This window comes from Drosophila gunungcola, assembly GCF_025200985.1.
Source record: "Drosophila gunungcola strain Sukarami chromosome 3L unlocalized genomic scaffold, Dgunungcola_SK_2 000002F, whole genome shotgun sequence".
In the NCBI taxonomy this organism is placed as follows: domain Eukaryota; kingdom Metazoa; phylum Arthropoda; class Insecta; order Diptera; family Drosophilidae; genus Drosophila; species Drosophila gunungcola.
In genome coordinates this window covers 7704795-7721471 of record NW_026453178.1, presented here as the reverse complement: position 1 = coordinate 7721471, position 16677 = coordinate 7704795, and the positions used below count along the sequence as shown (strand labels likewise).

Sequence of the window (16677 nt, the reverse complement as noted above, 5' to 3'; positions counted from 1 at the left end):
TTTATTTTGGAACTGTAGATATGTTTTTTTTTAACTTACCTTATAGATTTTGATTATATTGTGTTAGCCGGTATTCGATTTAATCATTCGATAACTAAAATTATACTTACTATTAACCGCCTGTTCTCAAATTTAAATGTTAAATTTCCTACAGAACATCAACTACAAAATCTCTTGCTTAATATAAAACAAGATTTTAAGGTTCTCATCTGGTTTATATTAGTACATTAGAATTGATAGCAAACTCCCCAAAACGAAATCTAAATAGATGGCTTAGCACTTAAATAACACAATTACATTTACATTTTTTATGTTTGGTACTACAACTCGACCACTTTATTTAACCAAATAAAATTTCAATAATTAACAAATTTAATTAATATTTCAAAACGGGATAAAACGTGCTTCCCAATTTATACTATAAGCATCGTAAGTTTAGTTTTGAGTTAAATAAAACACATTAACCATTTGAATTAGGCGAATATATTTTAATGAAATCGATGTTGATTAAAAAACCGTTTAAGGTTGTAGGTGCAAATCTTATATATTCAGTAAAAGATACGCCATTCATTTTAATCCATTTTTGGATTATTCTCTATATAAGACATAGGACTCCTACGGTTTTTGTCGAACTATGAGTACTGGATGATGAGTTAACTTATTGTTAACCAGATGCGAACAGTGGAGTTAAAAGTATAGTTAAGGTTTGTGGGGGTTCCGGGTGAAGATTCAGACACCCGGACAGTCGGGCTTGTCTATAGTTCTTGGCTCCTATTCACTGGAACTACCTGTAATGAAATGGAAGGTTAGAAGGTGCCTGCTTAAAATTGGAGAAGGGTCTTCGGGGGATTTCCGCAAGAGACCATGTCTTACCCTCGTCAATATCAGAATTTATTATGGAACTGGCCGGGGTGACGGATATCTCACTGCGCTCCACGTCAGGAAGGCGGGCCACTCGTACAATGCATCTTTTTGGCTTTGGTTTCAACGGAAATGGACGAGATGCCGGGGTGCTCGACGATTTAATTCGCTCAAGGTTCACACGACACTTGCGAACCTTGTACTCCACCTCCCGCTCAACGCTTCTCTCGTCCTGCACACTGAAGTACGGGTGACGTGGGATCTTGACAACCATTTTCTTTGTCTTTGGCGACATGGCTTAGTCTGGGAAAATAGGAAAACTCTCTATCAAAGTCGAAAAAAAAATGCAGCTCTTTTCGTGGCTGCAGCGACGCCAAATTGACAGTGTTGAAAAGCGTAGCTGGCAATGTGGAACTATCGATAGTGGCACTATTCCAGCTATTTTCTAGCTGAAAATATATATTGAAAATTAAAAAATGTTTTCTATTTATTCAAAATATAAGGAAACCTATAATCCTTGTTCATGCTCTCAATATTAAATCTAGATCTTAAAAAAGTTAATCTATACGATGGGTACGAACAAGATAATTATAATTATAGCAATCAATATCCTTTCCCAGTTCCGATTGATCTTAGTCAACTATCGATATCTTGCGGCGACCTTTTTTCTATCCACTTTCCGCATTTTGCAGCACTGCATCTCGCTTTGTTTTTGTGTGTCATTGTACATTTTCATAAATTAAATACCCGAAACTATACCAAAATATTGTTGAAATACGTTAAACAAACAAGCATGAGTGAAGTACAGACCCTGATGGACATGGGTTTCCCCCGGGAACGTGTGTAAGTACCGGGGACTTCGCCGATTTTCACCCGGTAAAAGGAGTTGATTTTCGCGAAAATTGACTTTGGTTTTTCCCTGAAATTTTCCGCAGGGAATATGCTCTGCAGGTGACCAGCAACAAAGGTGTAGAGCCCGCCATGGAGTGGCTACTGGCCCACGTGGACGATCCGATACCGAGCCGTCAAAATGCCGGCGATTCTGGGGTTCCCGCAAGCTCCGGGGTTCCCCCAACCACTGCAGAGGACTCCTCCGCCGGTGCGGCTTCCAGTAGCACCAGTGGGGGTGGGGCAGGCGAAACCTCCGCCGATTCCCAGGTGGCCAAGTCCCTGAAATGCGACGATTGCGGCAAGGTTCTGAAGGATCACACCGAAGTGGAGTATCATGCTGCCAAAACCGGACACAGCAACTTCTCCGAGTCCACGGAGGAGAAGAAGGCCCTAACCGAGGAGGAGAAAAAGGCTCAACTGGCTCTCATCGAGGAGAAGCTCAAGCAGAAACGCATCGAACGCGAGGAGCGCGAAAAAACCGAGGCCCTGCAGCGGGAAAAGAATCGCATCAAATCCGGCAAGGACATGACCGAGGCCAAGCGCCGCATGGAGGAGCTCGAAATGAAGAAGATTGTGGAGCAGCGCAAGCGTGAAAAGGACGAGGAGAAGGCGGCCCGTGATCGGGTGAGGGCTCAAATCGAGGCTGACAAGGCGGCACGCAAGGCTAGGTGAGCATAACTTCAGTAGGTCTATCATTAGATCTTGAAAGTCCTTTTTAATCATGAAGCATGTCCGTGCACACAGGATATTTATATATTTAGAAAATCAAAACAAAAAACTTTTCAAAAAAACAAAAGTACAAATAAGTAATGACTATGTGTTGTTAGATGTTAGGGATGTACAAAAATAAACTGTCTTTTCTTATATTTATTTAAATTTAATTACCCCTTCATCTTAACCAACAGAGAGCAAAAAGAATTGGGCAATCCGGATACAGCTCCCTCCGTAAGCTCCACCACGGTCTCGTCGCCACCAGCAGCTGTGAAATCTCCGCCGCGTGACTACACCGAAACCCGCATCCAGGTGCGCCTGCAGGATGGCTCCACGCTCCAGGAGACCTTCAACGTCAAGGAGCAGCTGTCCGCCGTGCGTGTCTTTATTCAGATGAAAACCGGCATCGAGTCGCCCTTTTCGCTGATGACCACCTTTCCGCGCAAACTATTCGCCGAGGACGATTACGAGAAGCCGCTGGAGGTGCTCGGCTTGGTACCATCCGCCGTCATTACCATGACCAAGACGACCGCATAAATCTGTCCCCGAACTGGGAAATGGGAAAAGCAGGGAAGCTCTCTCTCACAACTAAACGAAATGTCTAGAAACTAAAACAAACGAAACGCGACGCGTTATTCCCCAGAAAACATTAAATGTACGGTTTTATATATGTATTAAACAAGAAAAACTAAACTGTGGAGTGTTTACAGAGAAGTGGATATTTTGTGAATGAGAATCTATTTAAGGATAATCTTTATATACACTTCGATAGACGAGTGTAAATTTGGAATATTTTAGTTCAAGGAGAGAACCGAAAAAAAGATATTTGTAGAGCTATCAAATTTATACTCACTACATAATACGAATACTTTAAAAAGGCTTTTAAATATACGGATTTACATAAAAGTTCCATAAACGAGTCGTTTAAGCCAACGAATTGGATTAAAATATGGAACTAAAATTCTGATTAACTGGTAAGCTATACTTAAAATGATTTTTAAGAAAAATGAGCTTTTATTAAATTTTTCTTTGTTTCTGCTTTAATGTTGTAAATAATCAATTGGCAATTTAGTATTTTGTATAAAACAATTTCTAATAACACCCTAAAAAACTGCTTTATTTCCAAAAGATATATGTTTTATTTGTTTATTATAAAAGTAAACATAGGATTCCATTTCTTAGGCTAATATAAGGAGGGAAAGCCCCTACATAAAGGGTTCCACAAAGTTCTTGATTTTCTTGACGCTTCGCTCGGCAGGTCGAATGTTCAGATGCTGTCCGAAGATGGTAAACTCCATGTTGCCCACTTTTAAGCCGAAGACGCACTCGCTCTTGGGGATTGTCCTAAGTCGATGATCCGTACCGAGGAGTTTCAGCACGTTCTTGGTGTCCATGACACAGATACCCGATAGATTCTCCAAGGTGCGGCATTTGGATTGGATTACTTTTAGTTTCGCGCCGTGCAGATCCAGTTTCACCAACTGCCTGCTGAATTCATCGTAGCGAGGATCGTGGACCTGTGGCACCTCGGCTCCTTCCCTTAGTTCCAAGTGCTCCCGAACATATCCCTTCCAGAGATTATGAAGTGGCAGTGCCTCCTCGTATTTCATCTGTTTGGTCGGAAGTGTGTTTAGCCCAAGTTTTGCGTATTCCCTGCGACTCAAGATTCCGGATTTGTGTGCCCGGCGCTTGCGGGAATGCTGCTTTTTAATCTTTGTGCCCTCCAGCATGGTGATATGGTCCGGATTGATGTTCACATTGCAGCGATGGTGCGGAATCACTAGGTCCGTTATAAACTCCCTTAAATCATTCGTCGCGTGGTCCATGTCATTTCCAGAATCTAAACAAATCAAAATATTTAATAGAGATGGAACAGAGCTTGAGTAGTATCATCCATCGGAAATCGAAAATCGATACTTTTTTGGTATTTAAGTCCAGTACTCAAAAAACTCCAAAATATGGCCTGAAATAATAATACGCGATTCATTTTGATGTCCCTTTCGTTAAGAGAACTTAAAAATATAAATATTATTAAATATTACATATACATTACATAAACAAAATAATGTTTTAATAACAGAGCTGGCGTGAAAAATATGAATTGCTTTCAACTTGTCAACAAGCCCAGCTGATTGACAGTAAGACCAAAGTACAACATGTTGCGATGAACTCTCAAAACCTTGGTCACACTAGAGAGAATAAAGTTTTTCCACTAGCGAAAAGTTATTCGATCAGAGGACTGAATAACAGATATAATTTAAAACAAGTTTTTTTAGCTCTTTACTCTTATTTAATCTTTTTGATATAGGATTTACGATTACAATTTTGGTGTGTAATTTGGAAGCTACAGCTTCAATATGTCGAATTATAAGTACAATTGTAATGTTAAATTTTGTGAACTCTAATTTTTTCATAGAGTTTGGAAAAATTCTTGTGGATTCGCGTGCAAGAGCTGGTATTTTTCGGTATTTTTGTTGGAGTTAACATTCTGTTCTTTTTAACATTTCTGTTGAAAATCCAAGTTCCAAACCACCGCAGTTCTCAACCGCCCGACTAATCGATGCTGGAATCGATGTATCGCCACCTCTATCTTTATCTCTACAAAACAAAAACAACTTTCGACCGCAGCGGAACAACTGAAAAGCGAGCGGACGAAAACGCAATCGAGGAAACCGCCGCGTGTGATCAAAAATTGAAGTTAAACAAATTCGGAGGGAAGCTGCGAGGTAATTGAACCGCCCCGCCCCCGAGCCACACCCCGCAGTCGTGTGATAACAAAGATATTGCAATAAAGGCAATTAAAGCTGCGAGAGAGCCAAGAAACGTGACCCAGGCAAATTTGTTTGATTGTCTGCTTCTGCTTGCATATACATATTAACGAAATATAAACGTGCGTGAGATTGTGTGTGTGTGTGTGTGAGCAGCCGTCGCGGTAGTAGTAGTAACACAGCAAACAACAACAAATTCGTCTCGCGTTATTTACAATAATTTAAACAAAAAAATTACAAAATTGTATTCCATCTCTCTTTCTCTCTCACACACACGCACGAATATTACCCCCGGCGCGTTTTCGTCTGTTTCTCTCTTACAAAGGCGGAAGAGTTAAAAAATAGTAATAAAATAAAAAAAGGAAAAACTGCCACCGTCGCGTCGCTGCTCAATAATTTGTGCATCTTTTAAGGTAAATCAATGGGAAATCCTATTCAAACATTGTTTAATTAGTCCGGAAAAGCAATGCCCTGGGAAATATTAGTTGTCCCCGGGCAAATTTCTTTTGTCCCGTTTTGATTCGCTTTCTGAGCGTTTTTTTTTTGTTTGTTTGCTTTTGGCAAGCGAGCTGCGCTCTCATCATTGTTTGGCCTTAAAAATGTTTAAATTGCATGAAAAGTCTAGTTTTATGTGATTTTAGTGCGTTTTTTGTGTTTTTTTGAGCGGCTTTTTGCGCAGGCAGCGCAGTCGAAAAATCACTCGGAATCGCACTCACATGCGCACACACAGTTACAGAACCCACGCACACACAAACAGCTGTGGTACACGGACGCGCCCCGGTCGCGACAGCCAGCTAACGGCACTTTTCCATGTCCTCTCTCTCTCGCGCACTCTCTCGTGTTTTTTTTTTTTTGTAACCAGCTTCATTTGCCACCAAAAATTTTAAAAGCAAACAAAAGTAATGATAATTAAAATACAGTGAAGAGTCCGAAAAAGAAATTTAACAAATATGTTAAATTAAATGATAGTGTCCTGAAAATGGTTAATATAAATAGAAAATGTATTTGAATCTTTTGAATTGTCGATTGCTGTAATCAGTTATAATTTTAAAGTAGATCTTTAAAAAAATTTTAATTTTCTAAAATATAATTAATGTCAAGATTAATATTCCAATATAAAAAGTGTTATGAATGCTTAAAATCATTTTTTCTTATTGCTTAATAGAGTTAAAAGTCTATATCATAATGTTTCCAATATTTTATGGCTCAATTCCTTAAATCAAGCCATAATTATAATTGATTTGTACGAGTTATACTCTACCACTGTTTGTTCATTCAAAGAACTTGTTTAATTCAAAAATAAAATTCAATTTGCTTGAACAGTGTTTTAAGTATTTACCATTCAATTTATCCATCTACAAAGAAAACACCCAAGAATTAACATTTATTTATCTCTCCTCTCCACTCTACAGTTCTTCACAATGTCCTCAAATCTCATTTAAATAAGTAAAAAGTGTAATAAGCGACGTGAACAGCACGCAGCGAAAAGAATAGCGTTGAATAGAAGACACGCCAAACAGCAACAAATGGCCAACAATTGAATGGCGGCCATCAGTGGCCCCCAGCGGCGTCCATTGAGCAATCAACACCATTTCTCCCACATCAAATCAAGCACCACCACCACCGCTGCCGCCACCTCAGCCGCCACCACTACCACCACCACCACCACCACCACCGTACCCACTTTGGGAACCAGAACCACAGTCCAAAGCCCAGTCCAAGCCACCACCAGCACCACAACAACAACAACACTGAGGAGCTCCATCGGCAACAAATACCAGAACCAGAACCAGAACCGGGTGCAGCTGCTCGAATTATTTGGCAAACTCGCCGCGTAGTCCATCAATGAGCGTTTCGATGTCACTGGTACAGGGTGGTGCTGCCGGTGGTGCGCCACAGGGCGCCAGCGCAATCTTGGCCGCAGCGGCTCCCTACTATCAGCCGCCGGCAGTTCCCCAGGATGTCCAGCCGGATCGTCCCATCGGCTATGGAGCATTCGGAGTTGTCTGGTAAGTGAGATCGACATTATTTAATCCGGATTAAAGGCTATGCCGTTGAATGGGTGCTGCAGAAAGCATGATTAGGATGGGTGCTCAGGGACGACCCGCTGATCTATGGCAATTGGATTTTACAAATATATGTATAAATTACACTGTCTTTGTATTTCCTTTTAAAATATCTATTGATCACAAATGATGATACTTGTTTAGAACTGATTGAATATACCGATTTTTATTAGCATTATTAGATATTTTGTAGCTCTTTAATGGGAAAAGCGCTTAAGTTTATTACTACCAATAAGACACAACTTAGAATGGAAAGGCAACTAGTATTTTGTGTGGTACACTATTTGGTGATTTAGCCTTACCTTTAAAAACTGTTTCTAATTATAACAATAAAAGTATATCAAGTTAGAAATGACTATTTCTTTTCGTACTGAAATTGCAATCAGCTTAGTACCTTTAACAAAGTCCTTGGGAAATTTAAATCAATAAATTTGAAATATAAATAGAAGTGTGAAAAATACTTATTAATTTGTGTACAGCTCTTTGCAACTGTTGGATTACTTTCAGTTTTAATAATCCCTTTACATCCAATATCAGCAAAGGTGTTTTATAAATCTGTTCTGTTTGCAAGGGTATTTGCAGCATCGGTACCTTTTCATGTTCCCTTGCCGTTTTGCTGTGTGCTTTTTTGTCACGGTCTCGCCGTGGGTTCAGCAACCTTCTGTTTAGGCCTTTGATTCTGTAACCCTTTTGATTGTGTGTTGCTGTTGCTGTTGATGTTTTGTGCAGCAGGCAACGTCAACATCCTCGTACTCATTTCGATTCAGACCCTCAGTCCCGGGCCTGAGCTGTCCTTCATGGTTTTGTGCCTTTGTGCATTTTTCAACGCTATGGCCCCCCGAGGGTGGATTTTTCCTATAATATATTTCTTACCCTAAGCGCGCTGGCTTTCTATGTTTTGGTCTTTCCCTCTCTTTGGCCTTTTTCTATTTGCACATCGCTCCTCGGCCTACTCTCTCTGCCTTTTTTTTCTATCCCCTTGACTCTTTTCATTTACATTTCTGTGCAAAATTTTACATTAATTGTTGCTTAAACGGGGTTAGCTTCAAATATTTGTTTTTTTTTTCTTGTTTGCTCACTGGCAAACAAAAATATCTAAATAGGATTTGCAAATTTTAGTTATAAAAACATATTTTATAGAGTGTAAAACAAGTCTTTTGTTATCCAATGAAATAAGTGTTCAATCCTTTTTGTGTGTTTAAAACAAACCGATTTGCTTTCATTTACTTTTGAGTGATAAGCTCTAACTTTCTATTTAATGTTTGTTTTGAGTCAAATGAAAACCTTGAAATAAATTGACCCCATTTCTTATTAAACTCGACTTCCTATTCATTTATTTGTAGTGTAGCCAGAAGTTTGGCAACGCTGCATTTACAAATTTCATTCACGTGTAAAACGGCATTTCCGGCTATAATCAAAACGCAAAGTGAGGCCAGTTTATCGGGCGGGTTTTTCGAGGAGCGATGGTGATGGTGTTGGTGGTGGGGGAGTGGCCGGGGTCGTCCGCAGGGGAAGCCAGTGAAAAACTGGCACACAAGGGGCCGAGGGTTTAGGCACAAGGAAGTGGAAGTGGAAGTCCGAAGACGAGCCACAAGTGGAGGAGCCAAGAGAAGCACACAAAGCGTTGAAAGGCAAACTATGTGAAGCTAGAAGAGGCCCACCAAGAGGCTCAAGTATATCCCCTGATACCTTCCCTTTGAAGCAACCCAAGCCCCCGCCGATTCCCTTTGGCCAACTGAAAGTGGAACCCGCAGAATGAAGTCGTTGACGTTTGGATTGGCTTTACAAAACAATAATCAGCAGTGGTGGGTCTAGCAGTTGATAACTTGCTAAAACATTCATTTACAGTCCAAGTTTTAAACTACTATCAAGAATTGGTTATCTGCAGTTTAAGATATTGTTTTGTAATACTTTCGAAAGAATTTGCATTGAATTTTGTTACGCTGCCTTGCCCAAACATCCCTCAAGTCATTGAAACAAACCCATTTTAATTGCATTTATTTATTAGGTTTTTTTTTGAGGAAAAATGAGTCAGTCATAAATGAGTATGCAATATTTTTCTTTTTCAAATATCTAGTTCTTCTTCTTGTAAAATTCCAAATATTATAGATTGTTATTGCCACACACTTTCGTATACTAAAACAAAGTTCGTCCTAAGAAAGTTGAAGTTATGAAAGTTGGGCCACATATTTAAAGATCCTGTCCGGCAAAGTAGGGAAGTGAATAAGAGGGGGACTCAAAGTTTGGCTGGAATGCAATCAAGCGTTAAATTCAAGTGCCAAGTGTCGAACTTGTTAGATGCAGCCGGCCAGCCTAGGCTAGGAAATGTGTTTTTTTATTTTTTGTTTACGGGTTCTTAGTTAAAGGTGGTGCCTGTTTTAGAGGGGCGGTCGGCAGGCCCAAAAGCAGGTGAAGCGTGGTTTACAGGTGCGGAAGGAAGTGCCCCGCGGGGTGGGGAGTGGAGAAAACGCAAAAAGGCGACGCAAGTCGTTAAGTAGTTCTTGTTTTGGGTGAACTTCGGCAACATGGCTAAGTAAAATTAGAAACTTTAACGAAATCCGCTTATAAAAGTTGTATGCAACATTAGTTGGGCATGTTTCTTAAAGAAATTTTCGATTAGTCAAGGTGTGGCAGTAAAGTGTGACATCACTTTAGGCATGTAATTGAAAGCGAACTGAATATTTATTTAAATATATCAAAAATTCTTTATCTAATAATATGAAATACAAATTTGTGAACAATCAGCAACATCGCTTTTCCCGCAATTACCTTATAACCTCTTTGATTTTTACTGCTTCTTCATCTCGACCTGCAAACACTTGAAATGGTTCTAATAAAATTCGAAATCGATGCTTAGTGTTAGATTACTCAATTTATAATTTGTTTCCTAGAAATGGCACTCTAGAGAAGAAAAAACGACGCAAACGAAACAAGAACAACAAACATTTAACCAATTAATCCTAGGCAAAGTTCTACGAAATTTCCCCAATGCAACCGTCTCGAAAGAGTCAAGAAACAGCGACAGAGAAATATGTATATATATATGGGTATGGGTATATATTTGTATCCGAATCGTAGGTATGTATGTACGGATGGACGGGACTGACGGCGGACGACTTAGGTTGCGCAGCAGTCGCATAAGAAATATGCTATAAGGTATCCCAAAAGACGAGCGAATGAGCGAAGATCTTTGGGCTTTACTTTAAACTACCTGCAACTGGTTTTGGGAGGTGCGCAGGCAGACGACGACGGACTGGACAATTCGACAGAAGGTAGGAAAAAGACAGTGTAAACCTTTTGCCTGCATCGACGAAACCCGCTTCCTGCACGAATTGTGGCCGGTGGACTTTTCAGCTCTGTTCAACTCAGCTCGACTCGGACCTGGACCTCAACCTGGCATCCCAGTGTCTTGGCCCGGTCAGCCTCTTGGCAAGGTGTCTTTGGTCTAGGCTCACTCAGTCACTAACTCACCAACTGACTTGGCTTAGCCAGTTCCTGTTATTTTTAGGCTCTGAGCCCGGCTTTGGCTTTTGTTTTGGCCAGTTGCCCGTTCTCTGTTCCCAGTACGCCGGCAACGGACTGATTTGGGCAAGAACAATTTAGAACCTTTTAATGGCCTTTATGTTTTTATTGGTGTATTGGGTACATTGTGGTTTCCTACGACTATTAAGTTAATGAAACTATGGGAACAAATTGTGTCAAAATATTAATAAATACAATTTATTTTCTATGGTTTGCGATTGTAAAAATATGGGTTTAGTGACTAATGGAAATTAAAAATTAACGATTAATTTGAATGTTAATGCTTCCCTATAGATCGTTTGGTGTAACCTTAGCTTATGACCCTAAGATTATAACTCTTAAAAACTTAATAATTAATATGGATGTTATAACTCACAATAAATCGTTTCATGTAACCTTTAAAGTTGACATTTCGATTATAACTCTTCAAATAAAATTAAAGAATCAAATGTCTTACAAGATTCAATTCACATATTTAAATGTTTGGTTTGACATTTATTTTAATAAATTTGCCAGACTCTAAGAATGAAGTAGAAACTACAAAGGGGGGTTCTGGGGTCCTCCGAAATATTTACTTTTTCAAAAATATTAATTGCACACCTTTGGTGTATGAACATGAACCTTTTTTTGTAGGCACCATGCTAAGTTTCTCTTAATTCTTATTACATTTTTATAAAAAGCTTTACTCTACATTTCAGATTCAACGCATATTCAAGGGTATTTTAAGAACCAAGTTCTCGAAGTCAGACTTTTTATTTCTAATTCCCCCCATCTGATTTTTATCGGGTCACAAATCCTGTGCTAAATCTCAGCCGGGGAGTTCAGTTGCCGCATGGCATTCGTACCTTTGCCTTTGGGCCGCGTCCAACCACCGAAAAATATGTGTGTGCGAAAGGCCAAAAACGAAAGCAGTGCACATGCATAGTTTTATTTACGATACTCCTCTCATTCCTGTTCACGAAACCCACAGTATATGCCATCCACTTTTTTGAACAGCTGCTGCTCTCGGCTGATTTGATGTGATGCTGATGCTGATGCTGCCTTTGTGCCCCTTCCAAAATACCTATCCTGTTTTTGGTCTTTTTCCTGCGGTGGTTGGTTGGTTGAACAACCTTCGCCCGTTTTTCAGTTATTTTGTCTGGCAAACTCACACATGTGCGCCCAGCCAGACGTTTACAGGATATGGTTGTGTCGTGAGGTCCCGCATATGTATGTTTTTTTCCACTCTCGTTTCGTTTCGCTTCCCTGCGAGTGCAACATCCCGAATAGAACCGAAACTCAGCCATCATCAACCCTCTTAATATTTTTTTCCGTCTGTTGCAACGACAAAGTTTTCCCGAAAACATTTTCAATTCCACGTTTTCCGTTAGGGGAACACTTCACGTCTGCCCGTGTGTGTGTGAGTGTGTGTGTGTGTGTGTGTACGTTTGACTTTGAAAGTGTTTGAATAATTATCCTGTTTTTCCTAGCCATTCCCGGCTTCTCTTCGAATGCGATTTCTTTGAATTTCCCCGCTCTTGATTGCTTTCTGCAGTTTGGTAAAAGGGCGCTCAATTGGATTTTGAGTTTTTCATCAAGTTTTCCTAGAGCTTCACGCATTAATTGGGTTCGTTTTGTGTAAGCTAAAGGGTATTGACATTCTTTAAAAAATTAAAAAACTAGTTTTTGGTGGTTTAAATTTGTGAGGAACATGTCCAATTATAAGTTATTCTGCAATCGGTAGGAGTTCTTAGGGGTTTGCTCAAGCTGATTGATATGTAGATGTCTTTATATTCTAAAAGGGTAACATACTTCCTAATTTATTTAGTTAAACTTGTTTGTATTTAGTTTTCCAATCATTATGTTTAATTTGTGATTAAGAAATAATTTTTTTTTTTTTAAATAAGTTTATGAGAGTTTCTATTGTTATGTAAAACTATTGTCACGTATCCAGCAAGAGAAGTTTGGCAACATGGCCCTAGGAAACGCACAGGTCATGCATTTCAGGTAGAGTTGCGTGAACTCTCCTCCACTTCTATCTTTATTTTTTGGGTAATACATTTGTCCTACGAATAGGTGTTCGTTAAAGGAGCAAGAGTAGGAGACAAAAGGGAATTACGCACGCAATTTTGTCCACAGCTTCATTTTAGCCCTCTCAAAGATACAGATACTCGGATACAGATACGCAGCTACACATGTGTGTTCGCAGCTCACTTGCTGTGGCCAGCTTAGTTCACTCCAACGGCGTTCTACGGTTCAAGTGAAGCGCAAATGTATCTTTGAAGTTTATTTTGTACTACACCCGGCCCTATCTGTCCCTCTAGCACCTCTTCTCATGCCCGGTTTTAGGTATCGTGTAACAAAGTGTGGCAAAAGGGAGCGCAAGAAATAATGTTGCACTACGCAGTACACATGTGCGTGTATCCTGTGCGAGTATTCTGTGCGAGTATCTGTATCTGTATCTGCTGTGCGGCCCAGGCAGTGGTATCCGTATCTGTGCGTGTGCCTTTGCGTTTTACTAGTATCTTGAAATAATTTTCACTTGGACCGCCTGCTGAGCTGCGAGCGCCCCAAATGAAAAATAATAGTCATCCAAGTGCCATCAGAACGTAAAAAGCTTCCATGGGTTCTGAATCGGTATTGGGATACACCGAAAAAATAAATTAAATTAGTTGCTGGGAAAAATTGTATTTATTACGAAATGGTGACCAATAAAAAAATGTATCTAAGTTGATTTTCAATAAAAGTATAGATTTAAGTCCCTGTAAAATGTATTCGATGGTTTTTGAGGCCCATTAGAATTTCTAAGCATAGGAATTTAATAAAAAGTTGTTGTTGTTTACAAAATGAAATAGTAATAAATAATAGAAAATTGTTTTCTCTATGTGTAGATATCACCTCAAGCAGGTAGCGCCCGCTAACTAACCCTCTCTTACTGCGTGTGTGCCAAATAAATCATCGTGTGTTGGACAACAAAACGAACGTAGAACGCTCCTCTTTCCCAATTTCCCCATTTGAGTCCCCGTTTGAGCCCCCTCCCCCCTTTTGCCCCTAGCCAACCCAACGTCCATTGAGTGGAGTTCAACTGTTCTGGTGTGCTCCTACCTTAGAGCTGCTCGTAAAGTGCATTGGAAAACTGAAATAGACAAGTCGAGACAGTTGGACACACCGAGCACCAAGCAACAAGCACCGCGCACCGAAAGGGGAGGAGGTGGAGGGTTCGAGCCCGGGGCGGTCAACTCTACTTGAACCCGAACCTAATGAAGCCACTCCGGGTGAAGATACTGCAAGGTAGTAGGGGGCAGCAAATAAAGTAAAACCCATCGGGGTGGAAGGCGAGCTGCAGGCAGGTGGGCTGGGGGAAACTAATTAAGTTTTGCGTCAAACTATTTGCCTCGAGGGGCCAAAATGGAAAAACTATTCTGGAAGTGTTGGAAAATTTATGCATTTATGTGATTTAGGTTTGTGGAGAGGAGCCGAAATATTTTAACGAACGTAAACAGTTAGTAAAGAATGTAGTAAAATGTGCCAATCAGCTAGTAAACAAGAAGATGGTAGACTTGGACTAAAAGGAAAGAATAAAGTTCTACGTAGAATTAAACAAAAAAATAAAAGAAAATTTAAGATTGAAGTAATACAGTGGATTTAAGATTAACAGCCTGTTTTGAAAATTAACAGGTTTAGGATCCAGAGAGCTCTTTGGCAAACAAATTAAAAACTAGAATCCCAATTTGTGCTAATTAGGCGCGATCTGACACCGTCTTCTTGATCACGGCTGGACAGGATCAGCTGGGATCTCCACTCCACTCCACTCCAATCCATTTCCCACCTTGGGGCCATTGTTGTGGTGGCTCTTTGGAAAATCTCGCATAGTTTAGCACAATGGAAAACTCTTTTTGCTGCTGGCACGACGGCACAAGTCACTCAGCCGCAACGAGAAAATCGTGCGAGCGTTTAATGTGCCTGGCAAGGCTTACTATGCTTGCAATGCTCGCAGCTGCAACTGCAACTGCAACAGAAATTGCAAATGCAACAGCAACAGAAACAGCAACTTCTGCAACTGCAACTCAGGCAACAGCAGTAAACTAAGTGCCATTGTCTGGATACCCTCGGCTTCATCCTCTTCAGCGTTTGCTGCTGTTTATGCTAAATGAGGGTTAACGCAAAAACGAAAGAGCAGAGGCGAAAAAAAATATTTACGAAATGAGCTAAGTCTTAAGCACTAAAAAAACATTTTTTAACAATGATTTCAATATGTGTATTTTAAGCCATGATATTTGAGCAAAAAGTTAAAATAATAAATGACAAATTATTACTTTTAAGATATCTGGAAAATTGTTTTCTGTGCAGTCAAAGCTGCAACTGTAAAATGTCTGCTGGCTCTCAGCGTCATGCTTAAAAATATTGAATGAAATAAGGGGGGACGTTTCAATGGACGGGCTGCAAAACTGCCTATCTGCCATCTTTTGTTGCAAAGTTTTGACAACATTTTGCCACCCTCTTTTATATTTAAAACCACCCGACTTTGATTTGTCTCTGCATGGTAGACTCTCTCGTTTTCCCCTCTGATTTCCCACTTTGGGCTTGCAAATTTGTAGACACAATCTAACGACGTTTACAGCATTTTTTGTAGGTGTTAATTAACAATTCTTTGGAGCTTCAATCGATTTTTGTATAGTTTTTTAGTGTTAACATTTAGTGTGCAATTTTGTAGAATTGTTATTCGCAGAATTTTTTGACGAAATTAAAATAAATTTTTAGAGGAGTTTGGCATATCAAATAAATACCTTTTAAGTTTATTATGTTGTTTAATGAGTAAAATACAACACTTTGTCTTTCTTGTTTTAAAGTTTTAAGGTTAAAAAATGTTGGACCAACAACTGATTGGTTGCATTGTTCATGTTTTCCAAACAGGCATTAATAATCTTATTGAATTCCAGCCAAGTTATGATTTAATCAAATGAATTTCGGCAACGGTGCCAGCGATAGGGAAACAAAACAAAGCTGCACAATCACACACATTTTCCGGCCGCTTTACTAGCAGCAGCTTAACATATTTTCTTAACCCCAATAATGCTGCACAATCAGAGAATGGATTTTGCCGCAGTGCCTGGCCGAACCAACGAATTTGAGGATACTCGACTCTGGAACCGCTTTTTGGCTGCATCACCGCATCATCATGATCATCGAGATCACGATTATTATCCCCATGGCACAACGCTGTGTATGCTTGCCACTAAACGCTTTTGACATTTCAATTAAAATTCTAGAAAAAGTCTATGGCGGTAATTGCTGCGAATGCCTTTGCGCCACTGCAGCGTCATTGTTAAATATTTACTAGAGAGAAGAGTATTTGAAAATGGTTCGCCTGGCGCCAAAGGCTGGAGTGCAGTAGTGGCAGTCTGTCCTCTCTCTTTTTTTTTTTTTTTTTTATTTTTCTCCATTTACTGTCAGCAAGATAATTAGACAGATGCGTTAATTGGTGCAGGCAAATATTTTCCTATTCTTTATCGCACTTGCTGCAGAATTCGATGCCCCTCATGTGTGCTTCTGCACAAACAACCTGCCTCTTTAAAATCTCCTTTGACAAATGAGCCGCACTCGGTTGAAAAGATGTGTTTCCATGCAATTACCCATATATATATGTATATATACATGTTTCCGTATAAGGTGGTCTTACCTGATTTATTTTTCTTCTCCGCCCACTGGGAATTTACAAAATAATAATGCATTCGACTTTGTATGCATATTTCTTCGAGACGGCTTTGTTGTCAACTGTCATTATTGATGTACGATCTTGATATCTGCGCAAAAACATATGAATAACAAAAGGTTGTTACTCTTAACCTTCTGCTCTGTTCCCGAAACCCCCCTTTTAT

At 39.8% G+C, this 16677-nt stretch overlaps 4 protein-coding genes across 7 annotated transcripts in view; 2 read left to right on the top strand and 2 right to left on the bottom strand.

Annotated features, from left to right (window-relative positions):
- Positions 1–466: 466 nt before the first annotated feature.
- On the bottom strand, positions 467–1253 carry LOC128257253 (uncharacterized). Its single transcript, XM_052988198.1, has 2 exons — positions 874–1253; positions 467–788 (listed from the first exon to the last, which is right to left on the bottom strand). The coding sequence occupies exons 1-2, from the start codon at positions 1154–1156 to the stop codon at positions 772–774; spliced, it is 300 nt and encodes a 99-aa protein (XP_052844158.1). The 5' UTR covers positions 1157–1253; the 3' UTR covers positions 467–771.
- Positions 1254–1534: 281 nt separating this feature from the next.
- LOC128257640 (UBX domain-containing protein 1) lies at positions 1535–3156 on the top strand. Its single transcript, XM_052988731.1, has 3 exons — positions 1535–1704; positions 1797–2420; positions 2658–3156. The coding sequence occupies exons 1-3, from the start codon at positions 1655–1657 to the stop codon at positions 2998–3000; spliced, it is 1017 nt and encodes a 338-aa protein (XP_052844691.1). The 5' UTR covers positions 1535–1654; the 3' UTR covers positions 3001–3156.
- Positions 3157–3572: 416 nt separating this feature from the next.
- On the bottom strand, positions 3573–4372 carry LOC128257237 (ribonuclease P protein subunit p29). Its single transcript, XM_052988170.1, has one exon. The coding sequence runs from the start codon at positions 4287–4289 to the stop codon at positions 3669–3671; it is 621 nt and encodes a 206-aa protein (XP_052844130.1). The 5' UTR covers positions 4290–4372; the 3' UTR covers positions 3573–3668.
- A 679-nt stretch (positions 4373–5051) lies between these two features.
- LOC128257924 (serine/threonine-protein kinase NLK) overlaps positions 5052–16677 on the top strand; it is a 70266-nt gene continuing 58640 nt past the window's right edge. For 2 of the 4 annotated variants that reach the window (XM_052989211.1, XM_052989212.1), the window contains exons 1-2: positions 5053–5644; positions 6644–7240. In XM_052989211.1, the coding sequence (XP_052845171.1) occupies positions 7077–7240 (164 nt within the window). In that variant the 5' untranslated portion in view covers positions 5053–5644; positions 6644–7076. Of the gene's footprint in view, positions 5645–6643; positions 7241–16677 lie in introns of all 4 variants that reach the window. The other 2 variants (XR_008267918.1, XR_008267919.1) reach the window with 2 other exon arrangements.